General features: G+C 40.2%; 1 protein-coding gene across 8 annotated transcripts in view; it reads right to left on the bottom strand.

The window, feature by feature from the left end:
• The window catches only part of dock3 (dedicator of cytokinesis 3), a 966,938-nt gene that overhangs the window by 208,698 nt on the left and 741,614 nt on the right, over positions 1-16,626 (bottom strand). For all 8 annotated transcript variants that reach the window (XM_063067780.1, XM_063067785.1, XM_063067784.1 and 5 more), the window contains 2 exons: positions 7,320-7,420; positions 2,994-3,075 (listed from right to left, as the gene is read on the bottom strand). In XM_063067780.1, coding sequence (XP_062923850.1) covers positions 2,994-3,075; positions 7,320-7,420 — 183 coding nt within the window. The remainder of the gene's footprint in view (positions 1-2,993; positions 3,076-7,319; positions 7,421-16,626) is intronic.

Here is a 16,626-nt window from a genome sequence, read left to right as displayed (position 1 = left end):
CACGTTTTGTCATCCTGCAACCTTATCCTTCAACCTCTTTGAGTTATGGAGGACAGCATGTGTATAAATGTCTCTCTCCAGCAGACCTCATCATGATCATCATGACTCCAATAATTTTAATATTCTTTAAAGTTTCTTAATTGTATATACGACTTTTTTTGTGTTCTATCGCTGAGCAGCAGTGAACCATCTGATTGGCCTATCAGAGTTCTCTTCGAGAACTAGTTAACTCGATCAGCATTTCTGATCTGGCTATTGTTCACGATTGCACTCAATAAAAAAAAGGTTCAGAGACAGTTATTATTTGACATCAGTGAGCTCCCAAACCAGCATGGACAACATTGCTCACTTCAACCCTGAACCGATTCCACAACTTACAGGCTCACTTTTAAGGACTTTACAACTCATGTTTTCAGTGTTTATCTATTTAGTTATTGATACAATTTTCTTCTTTTGTACAGTAGTTGTTTGTCATTCTTTATTTATGTAGTTGTTCATAAATTCTATTGTATTTCTTCATTTTCCTGTAAATGTCTGCAATAAAATGAATTCCAAGATAGTACATGGTGAAATATATATACAGTACTGCACTGTGCAGAGACCTTAGGAACATGTAAAAATCCATAAAATGAAAATGCTTTCAAAAATAATGAAATAAAAAGTTCTTAAATATCAAAAAATTACTATGAAAAGCAGTAAACAGTAAAAAACGAAATGAAATCAAAATTTGGTGTCACAACACTTTGCCTTTAAAACTGCATCATTTCTCATTATGCAGTTTTATAAGAAAATCAGCTGGTAGGTTGTTCTAAGCATCTTGGAAAACTTGCCACAGTTTTTTCTGCAGACCTTGGCTGTCTTGCTTGCTTCCGTCTCTCTAGGTTATTCGAGACAGCCTCGATGATGTTGAGATCAGGCCACTGTGGAACCATACCATCGGAAACCATATTAAAAATCTAGAGTGCCTAAGACTTTTGCACAGTACTATACTTTGATAATGAATTTACTTTGATTTTGACTTGAGTTCTATAATGCATTTGCGGAATTATTAGTTGAAGAACAATGGGTCAAATGCTGAAATCTGGGATCACACTGTGTAGTTCTTATTCTACCAGCACATACACAATCAGCCAAACAGCCCCCTTCTCTGTTGTAACCTTCCTCTGATCAAAAATTAGTTATTCAGACTATTTGATAAGTAGCAGAAATCTACTGAACTGCTGAAGGATAGCAGCAGTGGTAGGAAGATATATCCATAGAAATTGTGAAGAGGAATAAATATTGTTGTTTCAGCACCAAATACAAATTCTGGGCCATGGTGCTTATCAAAAATGAAACTGCAGAGGTGTTAGTAAATAAAGTGTCCCACAGGGTTTGTTTTTCACAGGCTTGAGATTGGAAAGCTTGTAATTGGATTTTAATGTATCTCAAGTAATTTCCCCAATGGATTGTTAGCAAACGACAGAAGAAAAAAGCAAGCAAAAATACTCTCACACAGCAGGCAGCATGAAATTAGTGCCATTTCAATTAGAAATAAAGGAAGTATACCACAGAATTATGTAATGAGGAATTGTGATGATCCACGAGTTAAAGCGGAAATACATAACATAATCCAGTAGAGGCATTGCGATTAGAAACCTGCTGATTTAGATGGGGAGGCGAAGGAATTGTATACATAGAATGAAATTAAGCTTTAGGAATGCATTAATTGTGTATTAAATCTTTAACATGAGATAACATTTTAACTATATAGTTATGGAATTCTGTTTTCTTCACCAGCACTTATTTGTAGAAGATGAAACATAACATATGGAGAACTATAGAGGAAACATCAGAGTTAACTAATTCAAGGAAAACCTTCCCATAAGAAAGCAAAATATAGTTCTGTGAGAAAGACCACAACCACAGTCGTTTGTACATTGCAAAAATCAGAAAGGAGTCCCGTGTTTCAAAGGAATAATACTTATTTTTCCCAATGAATATTGGAATCTAATCTTATTTACCACAATGAATGAGTAATAAAGTCAAAATCAAAAAAATTACAGATCTTGCAAGTGTAAAATAAAAAAAAATACTGGAAATACTGAGCAGGTCAGCTTTGATCTGTGGGGTTGCAAATGCCCAGATGAAAAATGAGGTGCTCAAACTTGTGTCCAGCCTATAGTCTCCTTTACTGTTATGATGAGGCAATATAAACCTGGGAACCAACACTTCATCTTCCACCTGGGCATGCTGCAGCCTTCTGAAACCATGTTGAATTCTACGGCTTTCTCTCTCACTCTGTATTAGGCATCCATCTGTAATATTAGCTCAGCATTTTGTTTCTTTTTTTGTTCTCCTGCCAGCCATATCTTCCTGCTCTGCATTCCACAACCTTTATATTCTTTTATCTATGTTCTCACTCTCTAACTTCTCCCATCGAATTATTGACCAGATAATATTGTTTACAGCTACAGTAATTTCCATGGTCAACTGGTTTTACCTTATCAGAGATACGCCACTTCCAAACTGTCCGTGCAGCTTAAAAGCTTATATCTCCTTTCCATTCCATTTCTAAAACGTTAATTCTGTTTTTATTCCCACTGATGCTGCGATTTATTTCCAAAGATATTGTTTTTATTTCAGAAAGACGGCTTGACTTCATTAAGCATAGTAATGGCATCTTCCAGTTTACAGTGGGGAGCAAAGGGAGTGCGGTGCTAGAAAATAGTTCATTTTATGATTTTCTGTAATGCAAAGCTGTGTCATCTGCAAATGTGCAAGAAATGCAAGTTAAATAAAAATGGTGTTTTATTTATTTACTCTCTTATCACATTTCATGAGAGAAAATTTTATTCCTTATCACAAATTTTGGGGTAGAAATTTGTGAATTATGTAAGGGCAAATCTTTGCTACCAGAGCAGCCATAATGCAGTGGTCGTACGTAACTAGATGCTAACTCTTGTTCAATTTCTATATTTTGTCAAGATAGCCACTAAATGACATTTCATTACCCTCATTGCCTCTTGAATGTGGTCTTGTCTTACAACTTCTGCAGATCGATCCATGTACCATTTCAGACATCGGATTAGCTCCCTGCAAAAATACAGCATACTTATAAAGAACGTGATATATCTGAGTTTGTCAGATTATTACATGCAGGAATAATAAAACACAAGAGCAACCAGTGGACAGTAAAGAACTTATAGTGAATTTAAAAAGTTTTGATGGACATGCTTATTTCTAGGCAAGTGTGTGAACAATTCATTTGCAGAGATGCATAATTAAAGCATTTTGGAACTCTGCATAAAATGACAATTGTTTTGGAAAACCTAGGCCGTAGTTTTGAATTATTTTATTGCCAAGTTTTGTTATTTTACATTAGCATGTCAACATTTTATACATGTCTAATCAACGTTCAAATAAATTTAAATAAGGTAACATAACCTAGACAATAATAAAACATAGCCTTTACAAAGTAAGGGAAATTCATGCTACATACTGCCTATCAGTGATCTCCTTCAACAAAAATGAGTCTAATCACCTATCTTTTATATCCAACAATAACACAATACTAATGTTCCTGCCATCAACATACCACCACTGACACTACTTGGCTAGATTAATACTACAGCTACAAGAGTCACTGTGAGGTCAGGTACTCTGTGATTAGTAACCTGTCTTCTGATCTTTAAGCCAATTAACCATCACCAAAACATAAACTGGCAGTGGTGATGGAATACTCTCCTTTTGCCTCAGTAGGTCATCCCCAGTAACACTAAAGCCTGAGACCACCCAGGAAAAAATATCCATTCACTGCAGGAAACACTTAATTTCTCCAATACCAGCACACCATATATCATCTACAACATACACTGTTATTACTTATCTGGACCAATTGGATAAATGGGCTAAAAATGGCAGATGGAATTTAATAAGGGTAAGTGTGAGGCGTTGAACTTTGAGAAGACAAACCAGGGTAGGACTTACACAACAAATGGTAGGGCATTCAGGACTCTGGTAGAACAAGGGGATCTGGGAACATAGATCCATAATTTCTTGAAAGTGGTGTCACAGGTAGACAGTGTCATAAAAAATATTTTGACACATTGTCTCCATAAATCAGAGTATTGAGTATAGGAGATGGGATATTATGTCAGAGTTGTATAAGACATTGGTGAGGTGATATTTTTGTGTATTATGTACAATTTTGGTCACCAACCTACAATAAGATTGAAAGATTTCAGAGAAACTTTACAAGGATGTTGCTAAGATTTAAAGATATGAGTTATAAGGAAAGGATTATTAGATTAGGACTTTCTTTCCTGGAATATAGGAGAATTGATAGAGGTATACAAAATAATGAGAGGTATAGATAAGGCAAATGCAAGTAGACTTTTTCCACTGAGGTCGAGTGAGACTAGAACTGGGCGGAGCTAAGATGCTGCCAAATGGCAGCTTCTTTAAGCTCATCGATGGAAACAGCTTAACTTCCTCCTTTAGTGTTTCTTTTCCCTTTTCTTTAAAAAAAAAATTTTTTTTTGGCATGTGCGTGCGTGCGTGATGTTGATGGGACGATGTCTTTTTCATGCCTTCACAAGGCGCGGAGTGAGAGACAGAGACTGTGTGGCGCGCCACTCCCCACACAGACATTTCGCAGTATTTTTCCCTTTTTATTTTACAAGGTCGAGTTGCAGTCCCAACACTCAACCCGGCACAGATGGAAAGTGTACTTGGGAGCGGACCCGACTAGATTCAGACCCGGGAACCTCCGTTCCAGAGTCCGGCGCTGATGTCGTTGCGCCACCAGCCGGCCCTCTTTTCCCTTTTCAAGGTGGCTGGGGTTCTGTTGAAGTCCATGATCTGCAGCTGCATTCAAACTGCAGTTTTTCATGGCACGTGAATTCTCGCTCTTGGAGCTCACTGACCATTTTTTTCCCGACTTTCTCCGAGAGTGGCTTGGAAGATGCCTGCCTCCGGAGTGTGGCCCTGCACAACCCTGTGAATGACCAATTCCATGCCGGTATTGCTGACTGAGGTGTCGTGAGAGAAGGAATATCAGAATTTCATGAGCCGTGGATGTAGCTGACAGAGGCCCCTGCACTTGAGCAATCGCTCTCTCTCTTTCTCTTGGTGGGGAGAGTTTGCTGCTGATTCTCGAGTCAGAGAATCTTGGACTAAAAATTGACGTAGCAGATTGTAATATTGTAACAGTGACTGTTGGTTTGTCTCCCTTTTCGCTGTGATATGGGTGACACCTCTCTGTCCCTTGTTAGTGATAGAGAGAGAGAACCTGTGACATATCAAACTGTCATGTAAACAATTGTTTTCGTTGACTGTAGATTATGGTCTCTCTTTTGGGGCTTTGCTGTTACTTGGTGGGTGGTGGGCACTGATAGTTTATAGTGAAATGGTGGGGGTAAGGAGGAGGTTGATGCTTTGCCTCTGTTGTGCAGGGAAGGGGTCTTTGGGGTCCTGATGTTTTTCTGTCATTCATTCTTTGGGATTCTTTGCTGTTTTTGTGGATGTCTGCGAAGAGTAAGAATTTCAGGTTGTATACTGTATATATTCTCTGATATTAAAATTGAACCATTTGAACTAGAGGTCATAGGTTAAGGGTGAAAGATGAAATATTTAAGCAGAACCTAATGGGGTACTTCTTCACTCTGAGAATGGTGCAAGTGTAGAATGAGCTGCTAGCCAAAAAGTGGATATGGGTTTGAATGCAACATTTAAGTAAGTTTGGATAAATACATAGATGGAGGGTATGGAGAGCTATGGTCCAGGAGTGGGTCAATGGGACGAGGCAGAATAATAGTTTGGCATGGACTAGATACTCTAAAGGATATGTTTCTGTGCTGTAGTGCTCTATGACTTTATTTGCTGCCTTTATGTCACCTCCCAAATATATAACCTCTATCACCAGGAAGGAAAAGGACTCCAGGAGAATAGGAACAGGACCATACGCAGTTTCCTCTCCAACTTACACAATGCTCGAAACTGGAAATATACTACCAGTCCTTCATCATCTGTGAAGTTAACAGTTGGAACCACCTGCCCAACACTACCGTGATAATAGCCCTTAGGGAAGTCTAAGATGATGGGCTCACTACTTATTTCCCAAAGACAATTGGGAGTTGACAAACAGGCCTTGGTAGTGACAACCTTATCTCATATACAGTATCAAAATCTATGCTGAAGCTAACAGGTCTTTATTTAAATTCTATGGAAATTGTTCAGTGATACAATAGTTAGTTAATTCCTCTCTTTCTTGTGTGTACATGGATACAACCACACATTGTCTATGTACCTGCAGGATTCAGAAATCTACAGTAGTTGAAAAGATAACTGAGGCAAATTCATTAGGTCAGGCTTTCCATAACCAGACCCAAGAAATAGCAACACCCAGTTAGCAATTTAAATAATTAGCAAAGGTACAATATTTATGAAACAGATTATAGAGCCAGGCAGTATCCTTATAGCTGGTTTCTTTCAAATAGCCTCCTTTTGTAACTTTTTGCAACTAGTCATGTGAAATAATCCTTAAAATAGCAGGATTAAAGAAGCAATTTATGTTCATAGACCAATGATACACATGATAAATGTGTTACAGTCATTTCAGTGAATGAACTATTGGGTTGAATCTTGCTGGCTTTGATCAATGGCTCAGCCATTGACATGGATGCCACCATGCTACATGGTTGGGACTCCAGGTGGAATCCAATGGGGAGACCAGCCTTGCTTCACTGGGGAACTGCCACTCAGATCCTGGTGAATTCGGACCTGCTTAAAGATTCAGACCCACCATTTGTTTGTAGGATAAAGTTTTTGGAGGCAAAGAGTTCTTTTTTATTATTTAGCTTTAGCTTAACATTTTTAATTAATGTTAGTTTACTTCTGTGTTTTATTTAACTTTATATTTTTGTTTTTTAAAATTTTAATAGTTTTTCAATGTTTGTATAAGAGCTTTGACAGAAGACAAAACTATTCTATCAGCTTTGCCTCTATCAGGTGCTTTCCAGGACCAGCACCTCAACACTCTGCTGCCAAAGGCAAAATTAGCAGTGCAGCTTCACCACTCATCTCCAGGGAGCTATCCACATCCAACCTAAGAAAGCATGAGCATATGGGACCCGGACAGTGATTCTTGGTGATGGGCCAGTCCAATGCATTCTGACCCACTGCACTGAATTCATCAATTTCAATGGTTACTTAACTGAAGAAGAGTTTTACAGAGTGTTGTGTTCAGAAATACAATTTTAGAGCTATGTCCTAATGTTATTTGTGAGCTCTAATTGTTTCTGGAAGTAAGTCCTAAGCCACCAGGTAATTGGACTCACTTGTATGCCAGTGCACCAGAGAAGTGCTTCTTAATGTAGGTATCCATCACAGGCCGGAAGTGATAATACTTGCTGTCCCGCAGCAAATTTATTACGAACACCTGGGAAGAAGAGAGAAAGAGAGAGCGAGAAAGAAAATGAGAGAGAGAGAGCGAGAGAGAGAAACAGAAAGAGAAAATTAGGCCAGCTAGCAGCAGCATAACTAGATGGCTTGATAAGGTTAGCGACACATAACATAAATAGTAGAAAAAAACAGCAACTAATTAATGCCAATCTGGGAAATAATACCAGAAAACAATGGGAATAAACAGCAGGTCTGTTCTGATGTAAGTCTCTGTCCAGAAACATTAAGTCAACAGATATTCTTTTTTTTTGTGAACAAATACAAATGCCTCATATTTCAAGCATCTATTTTTGATTGAATGAAATTCCTTATCACTGTCATACAATCAGGAGGAGGGGGTGAAATTGAAATAATGGTTGAAACAGATGGAAATGTACCCTTAGTACAATGGGATCAGTGCTTTCATGATCTCATCTTACAAGGTACAAGTTCTCTACCCACTATTCCCACCAGATAAACCAAAGATGACAAGATGAAAAGAATTCATATTTTTTGTCTTGGTCATTGTAAATTGCCTGGAATATCATCTGGCTGGAGTAACAATGTACAGTGGCTTGACTGAAGGTGGAAATGTTCACACATTTTTTCAGATCTTTACCAGAGCAAAATATTTCACAGGATTGTTATCAAGTGAATCATTTTTTTCATGAAGTCATGTAAGGAGAAGTAAGCTCAGGCTGCAAGAATTTGATTAATCAATTTTGTCTTAAAGGGGGTGACAAAATAGAGATAGTTAATAAGGGAATTCTATAGATTATGGCCTAGACAACTGAAAATATGGATGCTAATCTGTGGCTGATTTTGTATGTTCATGGAGCATTAAAAATGTATTATGCAAAATTGCATGGCTGGAGATGATTAGGGAGGAGTGATGGAGGGACTTTCAAATGAGGCCTTGCCCATTATAGAACTACAGTAGACCAGGTCTCAGGAATTCGGGATAGAGGAAACAGAATTTTGGTTGATCTTTATTTTATGATGGGTATGGAATACATTGGGACAATTGTACCATAATCAAAAACAACGTACTAGGAGTGCTGGAAATCAGAAAAAACTGCTGAAAATAATCATAAGGTCAGGCAAGATCTGTGGAAAGAAGAGTTAATGTTTCAGCTCAATAACTTTTCATCAGAACAAGAGTAACAGAAATTTAAAAGGTTTTAAAGAAAAGGTGCAAGCAGAAAAAGCCAGTGTGGTGGGAGGGTTGATGGATACATGGGGGCGGGGGGGAAGGAAAGGACAAAACCGAAGGTCAATAATAAAGTGGCAGGTAGGATCAATTAATTGACATTAGGAATACAGGGTAAATAATGAAACAAGAACTGAAAATGACAAAAACTGTTTAACTGCCAACCAATGAAAATACTTAGAACGATAGTATTTTTTATCTGGACTCATACTTGAGTGCATAAAATTATGGAGCCCTTGATTGAACAATGAAGTGACATCCCTTGAGCTTCTTCTGAACTTTTCTAGCACAGTGCAAACTTGTCTTTGGGATGGAATGAATGGACTAAATTGTCAGAGGGACTGATGGAGCAGTAGAAATTAAACGCAAAGTTTCTGAAACTTTAATGGAAGTGCAGGGGAAAGCACCTCATCTTTCTATTCAGACTTTACAATTTTTTGGCAATTTTGTTATTTCAGATCATTGCCGATTCTCCATTTTTTCAGATAGCAGTTGGTGGTAATGTTGCGAATTTTGTGAATTTCATATCATTAAATACATTTTCTGTTTCTTTTTTTGATTCATTTTTGTTCCTTTGCATTGATTTTGTAATTCTCTCTTGTCCATGCCACTTTGCCACAGATATCCATTTTGTTCTTTCTTCCTCTCCACACTGCTTTTTTCCTGCCTATTTCCCTGCCAAATCGTTATATCACCAGCAATGTTCAGTTTCGTTGCAAGATAAAATGGACGGAAGTTGTAACACTTGTATCCATTTCAAAGATATGGCATGACCTGCTGAGTGTTTCCAATATTTCTGCTTTCATTGGAATTGCTGAATCTAGATATAACAAAGCATAAACGAAGGTGCCAGTGATGAAAAACTAAGATAGTGGTGGAGATAGATCATTAACAGTGAGGCAAGTCTTGGTGATGGAGGAGATATAATGTAGGAAGCTTAAAAGGGCTCTAATTAGTATTGTCCACAGTTTGGTTAGTGTAGAGAATGGTGGAAGTGTTTGGAACTAATGGGGAAAGGGTGTAACTTCAAGTCTATCCTCGTATTTACTTGGAGGGAAATAATGGATATTAGTAGCATGACACTGAGGTGCTGTTCACCATAATTATGTGTTTGCAATGCACAGGCCTAGGGGTTTTTTTATTTGCTTATTATACATTAGTTTAATGACAGAGACTCAGCAAAACAGCACAAAACAAGAAACATTCTAACTTGCACTTCAGTATCTGTGATATTTGAATATATCACCTGGTTTATTCCTCTGCTGGATCTATACTTCCTATTCCTTAGAAACAGCAAGGGCCACTTTCAGAAAATAAGATTTAGTAGAAATTCCATGCATGCTGTCTATACTTTTCAAAGAGTAAATCAACCACTTCCACTATGTTAGTGGGCTCGGATCCAGGTAGTCTCAGATACTTGTAAAGGCAACAACATTCTAACAGAATCTGGTTTCAGACCAGTGAGCACAGAGTAAGACATAAGAATGTAAGAAATAGGAGCAGGAGTAGTCCATCTGGCCAGTTGAACCTGCTCCACCATTTAATAAGATCATGGCTCAGCTCCACCTACCTGCCTTTTCCCCACAACCCTTAAATCTCCTGCTATGGAAAAATATATTTATCTGTTTCTTAAATATATTTAATGAGGTAGCCTCCACTGCTTCCCTGTGCAGAGAATTCCACAGATTCACCACTCTCTGGAAAAATCAGTTTCTCTTCATCTCCATCCTAAATCCTAAGGCATAGAGACTTTAGTACTTGCCACATCCAAGAGAAAGTTAGATATCATAGAGTCATGGGGGTCATAAGTTATTACAAGTTCAAGCTCCAGTTCAAATTTGTCATCTGACTGTACATATATACAACCAAACGAAACAATGTTCCTCCGGACCATGATACAGCCGCAATACATATATCACACACAACATGTAAAACAAAATATTGCCACAAATATAGTAAGATAATAAAATATAATTCAAAATGCATGTGAAATGCATAGCACAGGTAAACAGTAAATTAAACACTCACTGTCCTAGTGACAAGACCTCAGCAGTGGCAGGGTAATCAGTAGTCTCACATCCTGGGGGAAGAAGCTGTTACCCAGACTAGCAGACCTAGTTCTGACGCTCCTGTACATCCTTCCTGATGGCAGTGGATCAGATTGTGGAATGGGTGGTAGAGATCAACAGTGCTTCGAGGCCTTTGTATACAATGCTCCCTGCAAATGTCACAAATGGGGGGAGGGAGATCGCAATGTTCCTCTTGGCAGCTTTTACTATCCTCTGTAGGCTCTTGTGGTCTGATGCCTTGCAGCTTCTGTACCATTCGGTGATGCAGCCAAACAGGAAACTCTCGATTGCACTCCTGCAGAAAGTTACTGGAATGGGGCAAGCAGCCTTGTACATCTCAATCTCCTCAGAGAGTGAAGATGCTGCTGTGCCGTCTTGACTAATGACGAGTTGTTGTGAGTCCAGGTTGGATCATCTCAACACAGGAGTCCCTCAGGGCTGTGTACTAAGTCCCCTCCTTTACTCCCTCTATACCCATGACTATGCTGTCACCCACAGCTTTAATCTGCTAATTAAATTTGCTGACGATACTACACTGATTGGCCTAATGTCAAACAATAATGAGGTGGCCTACAGGGAAGAAGTCATCTCTCTGACACAGTGGTGTCAATAAAAACAACCTTTCCCTCAATGTCGCAAAAACAAAGGAGCTGGTTTTGGATCACAGGAGGAGTGGAGACAGGTTAACCCCTATTGACATCAATGGATCTGGGGTTGAGAGGGTAAACAGCTTTAAGTTCCTTGGCATCCACATCACTGAGGACCTCACGTGGTCTGTACTCACCAGCTATGTGGTGAAAAAGGCGACATAACCTAAAGATTTTTACTCCTCATGTATGTGAAGGATATAAGAAATAAAGTTAATTCAATTCAATGCACACCAAGGATTTGGTGCTCTTCACTTCTCCATAGTAGAGCCATTGATGTTGAATGGACTTCTTGAAGTCCACAATAACCCCTTTTGTCTTGTCTACATTGAAACTCAGTTTGTTGTTCTCACATCATTTGACAAACCTCTCTACCTCCTCTCTGTATGCAGACTTGTCATTGTTACCGATGAAACCAACTACTGTTGTATTATCAGTGAGCTTGATTATATGGTTTAAATTAGACCTAGCAGTACAGTTGTCAGTCTGCAGTGTGAATAGCATTGGGCTGAGCATATAGCCCCTGGGGATAACAGTGCTCAGCATGATGAAGCTTGAAAGATTGCTGCCAACTCAGATTGACTGGGGTCTTTCCATCAAAATGTCCAAGATCCAGATACAGAGAGGTCTGTTGAGTCCCAGTGAGGAATGTTTATCCACCAGACTCTGAGGGAGCATATTAAATGCCCAGCTGAAGTTGATGGACAACATCCTGGTGTATGAGGCATCATTTTTTAGATGGGACAGTATGGAGAGGAAGGTCGAGGTTATAGCATCCTCAGTGGACTGGTCTGAGCAATCGTTGAACTGGAAAGGGTTCAATGTAGCTGGAAGGTGGAATTTTATACTATAATTATATAGTCTTACTATAAGACCATAAGACATCAGCAGAATGAGGCTATTTAGCCCATTGAGACTGCTCCACCATTCCATCATGGTTGCTTTATTATCCCTCTCAACCACATTTTCCTGCCTTCTTCCCAAAACCTTTGACGCCCTTTGAACCTAGCAACCTCTGCTTTAAATATACCCAAAGATTTGGCCTCCACAACAATCTGTGGTAATGAATTCCACAGATTGACTACCATTTGGCGAAAGAAATTCCTCCAAATCTCTTTTCTAAATGGAGATTCTGAGGCTGTGCCCTCTGATCCTAGATGTCCCCCTATAGGAAACATCCTTTCCACATTCACTCTTTCTAGGTCTTTAAATATTTGATAGGTTTCAACAAGATCCCCCTTGTTCTTCTAAACTGCAGCGACCTATTGAATGTACCTGATATGTTAACCTTTTCATTCTGGAAATCATTCTTGTGAATCATCTCTGGACTACTTCCAAAGCCAACACACCTTTTCTTAGATAAGGGACCCAAAACTACTAACAGTTCTCCAAGAAAGTTTCAAGAGGTCCAGGTATAATCTCTAGAAGCCATCTGATGGATGAAATGGCAACTGTGGCAGGACTTGAATATTATCACTTCTTACAAAATTAAATCAAGGGACATAGGTGACAGCAGAGCTTCGCTTCCAGATAAGCTCAATGTTTTCTATGCTCACCTTGACTGTCAATTCATGGAGGAACCATCACAAACTCCCACACCCTCCAATGATCTTATGATTTCAATCTCTGAGGCTGATGTATGAGCAGCCTTCAGGAGGATAAACTCAGGAAAAGTGTCCAACCCAGAAGGGGTACCTGGCCAAGTACTGAAGACCTGAGCTGATCAACAACTAATGTTCACTGAGATCTTTAACCTCTTGCTTTGGCAGTCTCATGTACCCATCTGCTTCAAGCAGGCTTCAATTATACCAGTGCCCAAGAAGATTTTGGTGGCTTGCTGCAATAACTATCACCCAGTAGCACTTACATCCACAGTGATGAAGTGTTTTGAGGGGTTGCTGATGTAAGATATCAATTCCTGGCTGAGAAGCGAATTAGATCCACTTCAATTTGCCTTCTGGAACAACAGGTCCACAGCAGATGCCATCTCATTGGCTCCTCACTCAACCCTGGAACATCTGGACAGCAAAAATGCAGACAACAGGAAGCTCTTTATCAATTAAAGCTCAGCATTCAATACCATCATCCCCTCAAATCTAATCAATAAGCTCCAAGATCTTGGCCTCAATACCTCCTTGTGCAATTGGGTCCTTGATTTTCTCACTTGCAAATCATTCCGTTGGATTGGCAACAATATCTCCTTTATGATCTCTATCAGCGCAGGTGCACCACAAAACTATGCTTAGCCCCTACTCTACTCGCTTTACACTTAAGACTGTGTGGCTGACTACAGCTGCAATGCCATATTCAAGTTTGCTTACAAATCAAAGGTTGTGATGAATCAGCATCTGGGGGTTATTAAAAATTTGGCAGAGTGGTGCCATAACAACAAGTAACACACACAAAATGCTGGAGGATCTCAGCAGGTGAGGCAGCATCTAGGAAAAGAGTACAGTTGATGTTTCAGGAGAGTATGTTGACGTTTCAGGAGAGTATATTGACTGGCTGCATCACAGCCTGGTATAGAAACACCAATGCCCTTGAACAGAAAATCCTACAAAAAGTAGTGGATACGTCCATCACAGGTAAAGCCCTCCCCCCGCCAATAAGCACATATTTGCGGTAAGATGGCAGCGCGTGCGAATGCAGTGGCCTCTTGGGCGCCAGATAAAGGTGCTTTTTTTCTTTGTAAAATTTGTTTTTTACAATCCAAAGACAATTCTACTCCAAGAACGCAAACACAAGGAAATCTGCAGATGCTGGAAATTCAAGCAACACACACAAAAATTGCTGGTGAATGCAGTAGGCCAGGCAGCATCAATAGGAAGAGGTACAGTCGAGGTTTTGGGCCGAGACCCTTCGTCAGGACTAACTGAAAGAAGAGATAGTAAGATTTCACTTACTATCTCTTCTTTCAGTTAGTCCTGACGAAGGGTCTCGGCCTGAAACGTTGACGGTACCTCTTCCTATAGATGCTGCCTGGCCTGCTGCGTTCACCAGCATTTTTGGTGTGTGTTGCTCTACTCCAAGAACTTCAAGTACTGCAGGGCTACTCCATCAGTGAGCTGCTTGATGATTGGAGTACCTGGACCAGTGTCGCCAGCAGAGCCAGCCAAGGTGTCGAAAGGACTGGCCAGGATGTTGGAGAAGGAGCTACTGAGGTGTCAAAGGGGCTGGCTGGGAGTTGGAGAAAGTGCTAGTCGGGATATTGGAAGAACCTGCCGGGATCTCGGAGGAGCCAGTTTGAGTATGGAGGAGCTGAAGCTGGTGCAGTATAACCATGGAAGACTGTCCTGGACATTTCACCTGTGTTCATCAGATTTTGTTGGACAATGATAATGTAAGTTGCCACAGGCCCGTTACCCTTGTCTGGTGAAAGGACAGATGACATGGGAGCTGAGCAGGCTCGGTAGTAGTGAGGACTAGGCATCGCCTCGGGCCTTGCTGTTACTGCAGACCAGGTGAGAAGAGTTACAATGTGGCATTCACATTCGGCTGGGGCTTGGCCTCTCCCATTGGTGCTGGCTTCCCGTGTTTGAACAGTGGAGTGAAAGGTGCACATTTAAGTGAATATGCTTCAGTGCTTGCTACTTTGAATGTTACTCACTATTTTGAATGCTTGCTTGCCATTTTGAATGTTATGCATCTTGGCCCCAGAGGAAAACAGCATCTATCATCAAGGATCCCCACCACTTAGGACATACTCCTTTCTCACTGATGCCATCAGGAAGAAGGTGCAAGAACCTCAGGACTCACACCACCAGGTTCAGGAACAGCTACTACCCACCAACCATCAGGCACTTGAAGGAAACTTCCTTCATCTTCACTTGCACCATCATTGAAACGTTCCCATACGAATGGATTCACTCTCCTTCTTTTTGTACTTGCACTGTTTGTTGGCTTCTGCACTCTGGTTGAATGCCCTAGTTGGGTGGTTTTTCAATGATCCTGTTATAGTTATTATTCTATAGATGTATTGAGTATTCCACATGAAAATGAATCTCACGGTTGTATACCGTGACATATAATAAATTTTATTTGTTAATAAAATTTATTTTGGACTTTGAAGTGCCGTCTGACCAATGCCTTATAAAGCCTCAGCATTACTGTACATCCTTGGTTTTATATTCTAGTCCTCTTGAAATGAATGCCAACATTCATTTGGTGCACCACCTCTGCATAGTGGTTGGCATGATGCTATTACAATTTGGGGCGTCAGAGTTTGAAGTTCTGGGGTCCTCTGTAAGCAGGTTTGTATGTTCCTTTTTGTGTGTGCGTTGGCTTCCTCCAAGTGCTCTGGTTTAATTCCTCAATCCAAAGATGTACTAGCTAGTAGGTTAATTGGTCATTGTAAATTGTGCCATGCTTAGGCTAGGGATGAATTGGTGGGCTGCTCTGTGGCACAGTTCAAATGGGTGGAAGGACCTATTCTGCGCTTTATCTCTAAATAAAAAAACAATACTCTCATTTTCACTATGAATGTCCAGTCCCCATACACCTCCATCCCCCATCAAGAGGGCCTTAAAGCTCTCCATTTCTTTCTGGACAACAGACTCAACTAGTTCCCCTCCATTAACACTCTCCTCTGTCTGGCAGAACTAGTCCTCACCCTTAACAATTTCTCCTTTGGCTTCTCCCACTTCCTTCAAACCAAAGGTATAACTATGGGCACTCGCATGGGTCTAGCTATGCCTGCCTTTTCATAGGCTATGTGGAACAGTCCATGTTCCAAGCCTACACCGGCAGCACTCCCCAACTCTTCCTATGCTACATCAACAACTGCATTGATGCTGCTTCCCGCACTTATACTGAACTCAAACACTTCATCAACTTTGCCTTCAACTTCCACCTTGCCCTCAAATTTTCTTGGTCCATTTACGACACCTCCTTCCCCTTTCTTGATTACTCTATCTCTGGAGACAATCTATGTACTGATATCTTTTATAGACCCACAGACTCTCACAGCTGTCTGGACGATACCTCTTCCCACCCTGTCACTCGTAAAAATGCCATCCCTTTCTCTCGGTCCCTCCTGTGTCTGTCACATCTGTTCTCAGGATGAAACTTTTTATTCCAGAACTGCTGCAATGTTCTCCTTCTTCAAAGAAAGGGGCTTCCCTTCCTCCACCATCAATGCTGCCCTTATCTGCATCTCGTCCATTTCACATACACCTAGCTTCACTCCATCCACCCACCTGCATTCCAGGGATAGGATTCCTCTTGTCCTCACCTACTATCCCACTAGCCTTGACACCCATAATTCTCTGTAACTTTATCA

The sequence above is a fragment of the Mobula hypostoma genome, chromosome 15 (assembly GCF_963921235.1).
Source record: "Mobula hypostoma chromosome 15, sMobHyp1.1, whole genome shotgun sequence".
Classification (NCBI taxonomy): Eukaryota; Metazoa; Chordata; class Chondrichthyes; order Myliobatiformes; family Myliobatidae; genus Mobula; species Mobula hypostoma.
This window is presented reverse-complemented; position numbering and strand designations above follow the sequence as displayed.